The 6,924-nt window shown below is 36.4% G+C and overlaps 1 protein-coding gene across 5 annotated transcripts in view; it reads left to right on the forward strand.

Annotated features, from left to right (window-relative positions):
• Positions 1–6,924, forward strand: part of fancd2 (FA complementation group D2) — an 84,243-nt gene that overhangs the window by 45,109 nt on the left and 32,210 nt on the right. For 4 of the 5 annotated variants that reach the window (XM_061932626.2, XM_061932629.2, XM_061932631.2 and 1 more), the window contains exons 24-28: positions 3,339–3,433; positions 3,498–3,613; positions 3,683–3,791; positions 3,861–3,959; positions 4,029–4,123. In XM_061932626.2, coding sequence (XP_061788610.2) covers positions 3,339–3,433; positions 3,498–3,613; positions 3,683–3,791; positions 3,861–3,959; positions 4,029–4,123 — 514 coding nt within the window. The remainder of the gene's footprint in view (positions 1–3,338; positions 3,434–3,497; positions 3,614–3,682; positions 3,792–3,860; positions 3,960–4,028; positions 4,124–6,924) is intronic. The other variant, XM_061932630.2, reaches the window with a different exon arrangement.

Raw genomic sequence — 6,924 nt, forward strand, 5'->3', positions numbered from 1 at the left:
CAGAAAGGGGGACTTTTTTTCTCCTCCATTCGAAAATGCGGACGTTATCAGCACCACTGTCTGATTCCAATCAATGCAAGTCATCAGAATCAGGTAATACACCAACTTATATTCTTGTCTTCATGAAAGAAAGGAATCTATATGTGTTAAACATGCTTGTATTATCTTTAAACACTTTTAACTTATTAACAATATTAACTATATGTGTTAAACATGCTTGTATTATCTTTAAACACCTTTAACTTATTAACAATATTAACTATATGTGTTAAACATGCTTGTATTATCATTAAACACCTTTAACTTGTTAACAATATTAACTTTATGTTTTAAACATGCTTGTATTATCTTTAACCACCTTTAACTTGTTAACAATATTAACTATATGTGTTAAACATGCTTGTATTATCTTTAACCACCTTTAAGTTGTTAACAATATTAACTCTATGTGTTAAACATGCTTGTATTATCTTTAACCACCTTTAAGTTAACAATATTAGCTATATGTGTTAAACATGCTTGTATTATCTTTAAACACCTTTAACTTATTACCAATATTAACTATAAGTGTTAAACATGCTTGTATTATCTTTAAACACCTTTAACTTGTTAACAATATTAACTATATGTGTTAAACATTCTTGTATTATCATTAAACACCTTTAATTTATTAACAATATTAGCTATATGTGTTAAACATGCTTGCATTATCATTAAACATCTTTAACTTGTTAACAATATTAACTGTATGTGTTAAACATGCTTGCATTATCTTTAAACACCTTTAACTTATTAACAATATTAACTATATGTGTTAAACATGCTTGTATTATCATTAAACACCTTTAACTTGTTAACAATATTAACTATATGTATTAAACATACTTGTATTTTCATTAAACACCTTTAATTTATTAACAAAATTAACTATATGTGTTAAACATGCTTGTATTATCATTAAACACCTTTAACTTGTTAACAAAAACATATATTTCATAAATAAGTAAATATAAATTATATATATGAATGAGGTAGATCCCCACGACTTGATCAATTGAAAAGTAGCTTGCCTGCAGAAAAAGTGTGAGCACCCCTGCTATACACATTGCGCAATAACACGCTCTCAAGCGCAGGAACCGTGAAATCGTGTGGAAAAAATGGCAAGCGATTCTGAACAAGAAACTGTTTTCGATTCCCATCCCTAGTTAGAATTATACACTACTTTTATATTAGAAATGACACCAGCGGATGATGCATCTGCATGTACGAGCCAGTCTGCCCCACAACAAGAGGATAGAGAAAAAGGAGCTTATTGACTACAATGGCAGACTCGCCTAAAGCCTTTTGGGTAAATTTATACCATATATGGATTATCCGCTGACGTCACACTAAGGAAACACATCACCAAATGGCAAAATTCCAAACGGCTCGTTTCCCGGAAGTATGAAAGAAAATAAGATTGTTTTATAAATACTGTATCTCCGCAATGCCTCCACGCTACTTTACCTTGTAATTATTTACATTTATGAAGGAGTAATTCTGTTTGTAATCCAATTACTTTTTGGTCAAGTAACGAGTAACTAGAATCAATTACTTTTTAAAAGTAATTTTCAGAACACAGCCTGTCACACAGCATCATGAAGCAGTTGGCAGGTTGGTGTTCTTGGCTAAAATCTTTGTGTGTATGTCCTATAATAATGTTTACCTATAAAAACACTTTTGTTAAAGGTCAATTATTTTCATGCTGCTGCTGACATTTAAACATGTTTTCTTAAATCAGGCCATATTATTTCACATTTTATTCTTTAGTATTTTTGTCAGTTGAAGAATTTAGCATAACTAAATGTTTTTTAAAGAAGATTGGAGATTATATTTGACTTTTTCTTACAATTTTTCCAAGGCTTTTTCTTTTATGTTATCTCAAAACACCTCTAAAGTTGGATCCTGTTATGCAAAACCTACTTTTCTTATTTATTGATACTTATTTTTGTGTATTTGGGATCCTCATCAGTCTCGAACATTTTAAATCAAGGCATTGTTCGAGATCTAATGTCAACGAATATTTCCATTTATGGGTTAGTTTATAGGCAAAACTATATCTTGGCCCATAAAACTATATTTTGATCCATATCGCACAGCCCTACACTCATGTTTCTGACAGTGCTAGCACAGTTTAGGGGTGTTCTCTGCGTTTGAGCTTTGCAGTAGGCCTTATGATGGCATTGTGTTTATGTGTGCACATGTGCACGTTCAGTGGTATTATTCAAATTGTGATATTTGAGACATTTCAAAAATTACAAAAAATGTTCTGTGATACTAATAGTTTTTCCTTCAGTAGCATCGGTGCTACAAGTGAAAAAGCTAACCGTACAGCCCTGCCCCTCCTGTAGTGCTGATTGTCTCTAATACGTCTCCTTTTCTTACCTGTCAAAACCTTACATTTTTTGCTGGGAAATCCAGTTTTCTTTCTTTCTTAGCGTGTACCTGGTCCTGTTTTGTTTTCTCTACTACAGCGATGGAGTCGCTCGACAAGCCTCCATCCGCAGCACTTGCAGCGTGGGCTCATTAATGGAGCGCCACATGTTTCACATTAGCATTGCATAAAACATTATGGGCCTGATTTACTAAGATCAAAATACCAAGCGCTGGACTTACTTACTTAACTTAATCCTCTTCGTTGGAGATGTTAATATATTTCCTTAATTAAAAAAATGAAAGGCCGTAAAGGCGGGCACCCATACAAAAGAAGCAACGAACAATTTGCAATCATGTTGTTATGATAGAATACACATTCAATGACCGCTAACGCTAGCTATCCAAATTGCTATTATTAACAAAGAAATACTGAAAGCTAATGTGCGTGCATGTGTTACGTACGTACATAATTACGCCATTAAACACGAGAAGCTGTAAGAGCGCGGGATATACTGTGTAGAATACATTGGAAAGTCGGTGTCCTCTAGGCATCTGTGTAAATGTTGCCAACAGCCCCTTTAACAGAAGCTCTCCATTTTGCACACATTTAGTAGATCAACTTTGCCTGTGGTATCAGATTTGCATGTGTTTTAGGACACGCAGACCTTTAGCAAATCAAGCCCTGTGTAGCTACTGATCTGACGTTTTCTTAAAAATGATGTTAAAAAAAATTAAGGCCTTGTCCAGCTGTTTACACTGATGTATACTATTAATGTTTAAATAATTTGACTGAAAATGAATAACTGGTCCGAATATCGATTATTGGCCTCGGCCCTGAAAAAAATCGATCTCTTACCTCACACTTCTCCAACTAGAATCCTTGTGTAAGTTTGCAACTAACACAGTTGTTTTTGTATCGACAGGAGTTCTCTTTGTTTGTCCCCATTTTTTCGCCTACTGCGGTTGTGCGAGGAGAAACAGAACCACGAAGGCCTAGATGAGATTGATGCCTTGCTGGGTAAGGGCATACAATAAAAGCCACTCCAAATTGCTCTTTCTGCCAAATGACATTTGTTTTCCAGGCTGCCCTCTCATCCTAACAGACATGGATGTGGTGGACAAAATGGAGAGCCTTTCCAAAGTAGAGAAGGAGTTCCTCTGCACTTTACTCTTCCACACTATCAACTGGTTCAGAGAGGTAACTACGCCAGATTGTTTACTCGCCACTGAAGTAGCTTTTCACCAAGGTTTGTGTGTGTCGTGGCAGTTGGTAAATGCCTTCTGCAGGCTGAAGGAAATGGAAATGAAGATGAAAGTGATGACCCGTCTGCAGAACATCACTTACCTTCAGACCCTGTTGGAGCAGGCTTTGGCTGGTGGGATTGACATGTACAGCATCCACTGGAAATAGCCTGGACTTGTTTTACAACAACTCTTTGTTTCAGAAACACCTGGCTACATCCCACCTGTCGCTAACTTTGATGGAGAGAGCACAGATGTGATACTACCCAGCACCGCTGCTCCTGTTCATAAGACAAAGAAAAGTAAATAGAAAACACAAAACATGGGCAATGTAAGAAATTGTCTTTTTTTTAAATATATATCTTTTAAAGATGGCTCTGGAAAGAAGAGGAAGGCACCTGGTAAAAATTCATTGGAAGGCAACTCACAGATGGAGGACAAGATGGAAGAAGATGAAACTCAGCAGGTTAGCAATGAAATCATACATTAATACATTTTTTAACTAGGATATGGACTTTGGAAGGGAATCATGCTCCAGCTTTCATGCCCCTCGAGTGAAAGAAAAGTCAGTAAAGTTGAGATTTAAAAAAAAAAAAAGATTCATCTTAAATAATAGGCTTAAAATTATAGCTAATTTCTGTAAGACTGCTGCTAAACAATTGCTTACACCAAAACTACAGAAGTACTTAGAGAGTGCAATCCTGAATCCAGACAGTGATCCAGCTCACCACCAAATTCAAATTAATTGTCCCTTAGAGTGGCCCCATGCTGCAAAACCAACTTTTCTTACCTATCGGTACCTGCTGTGTGTGTCTAGGATCTGCATAAGTCCCAAAAATGTGAAATCCAAACCATGGAAGCATCGCAGAGATATTTATAAAACAATCTTGCCTTCGTTCATACTTCTGCTAAATGAGTCGTTTGGAGTTTGCCTGTTTAGTGATGTTTTTCCCCATTGGTGATGTCAGCTCCTTCTTTTTCTGTATCATCTTGTTGTGGGGCAGACTGACTGTTACATGCACATGCGTCCTCGGCTGTTGCTATATTTCTAATACAATGTAGGTATAGTTCTAACTAGAGCTGGGCAGTATATTTTTACAGATATTACAGTTAATGCTGGTATATTTTAGAACAAGATTTATATTTGAGAAGATAGCGCTATACCAATACCTTTTGCTGTGCCTTTGTTACGGCCGATGTGGTGTGCCACCGCTGGGGGGGGGGGGCGGCACGCATCGTAGTTGAGGAAGGGTCTGGCACGCGTCCTGAGTTGCTACTGGGCATTGTTGACATCGACCCCCAGCCACATTTGCCTTTGCGCACCGCCAATGTGCCCACACTGTGACTCTGGCAGGGGCGGGTGCCGGCTCCTCTTTATTAACCAGAGGTACCACAAGCCGGTAAAAAGAGTCAACAGAACAGAGGCGGCTAACTGCTAAAGCTAACAAATACAGTTTAACTGAAAACCTTGCTAACGCTACACGTCGCTTGGCAACAGACACAGCCTTTTAAAGGCACACACACGACACACACACTGCTCTCATAAACTTCTCTCAACTGCAAATTACATTTAAAGTTTTTTTAAGTAACGCATTAATTATTTTCCCTAGTAACTAATTTCATTTAATTAAGAGTAATTCCATCAGCAATAAGTTACAAGTTACTGTTTTGGTTAAGTAAGGAATAACTTTAATAATTACTTTTGAAAACTAATTTTCAGAACACTGGTAGTAACAGTAATGTGGTATTGAGTTTAAACTAAACACCTTGCATGCTTTTCTTTAAAATACAGATATATATTGTTTATTGCAATTTGGCTTAAAAATACCGGATTATCAGTTTTGGTCCATATTGCCCTGCCCTAGTTCTAACTCGTATCTGTCAGTCGACTCCATATGGAAGCACTAAAAACTATATTGTGGCTGACGAGGAGAATAGGCTGTCAAGGCAGAGCCACGTGATTAGACCGCCCACAAAACGCGGCATCCTTAAGAGACGGTCAGAAAGCAGCTTGAAAACTGTCTGTAAAACATATTGTATGGAAAGTTTTGACAAAAGACTCACCATTACATGTTATGTAGACCACCAGAAAGTGTTTTAAAAGTAGAAAATAAATCATCATATGAACCCTTTAATTCATTTCTGACATTTCCAGAAAGTTAAATCAAATTCTGCTCATCGCTTTTTGAGTTACCGTATTTTTCGGAGTATAAGTCGCTCCGGAGTATAAGTCGCACCGGCTGAAAATGCATAATAAAGAAGGAAAAAAACATATATAAGTCGCACTTTTTGGGGAAATTTATTTGATAAAATCCAACACCAAGAATAGACATTTGAAAGGCAATTTAAAATAAATAAAGAATAGTGAACTGCAGGCTGAATAAGTGTACGTTATATGACGCATAAATAACCAACTGAGAACGGGCCGGCCAGGGGCGTCACTAGCTTTTAAGGACAGGGGGGGCTTAGCCCCCAGGGGATGCACAGGATGCGAGCGAACGTAGCGCACGAGCACAAAACTTCACAAACGGCTAACAAAGACTTAAATATTATTCATTGGTTGTTCATTGGTTCATTATTATTTCAGTCGGTTTATTTTCAATCTGTGTTCAGTACAACAACAAACATGGGTTTGCACAGTGACATTTTGTTTACAGCATCAACAAGAAACAATTACTTGCATGATCCTTCAAGATACACTGAATCACAACGCATGGCATTAGCCTCTATGTTATTAATTCACAACACAGAGGCTAATGCCACGACTTTCGCTCACAATACAATAATTGTTTGTTCCCAAATATTTTGAAATTGCACAGATTAAATTTTGGGCACATATGTGACTAAAATGGTTGTAAATTCAAGCCCTGGAAATATTACTTAATTACTTAAATTAAAGTAATATCTGGATCGAGATAATTTGGCTTATATATAATATATTTATATATATATATATATATATATTATGGCAAGCCGTTAAGGAAATTAAATATATATGGAAGTCTGAATAGAAATGAGAAACGTTTATATATTCTGTAAATAAGAAAGACTTGCTGATCTGAAAAAGAGCCAAAGCTGTCAAAGAACTGAGGAACCATCTTCAAAGTGCAATGCTGAAACAAATAATGCAAACAATAAAATGTAACTTCCAGGGTTTGAGATTAACGTAGTCCCGTAGTCACGGGGACGGTAAAAAAAATGCACGGGAAGAAATGAAATGCTCTCCCGAGACGATGGCTTTTAACCATTTTTTTTCTTTTTCTTTAT

Source organism: Nerophis lumbriciformis, linkage group LG38, assembly GCF_033978685.3.
Source record: "Nerophis lumbriciformis linkage group LG38, RoL_Nlum_v2.1, whole genome shotgun sequence".
NCBI lineage: Eukaryota > Metazoa > Chordata > Actinopteri > Syngnathiformes > Syngnathidae > Nerophis > Nerophis lumbriciformis.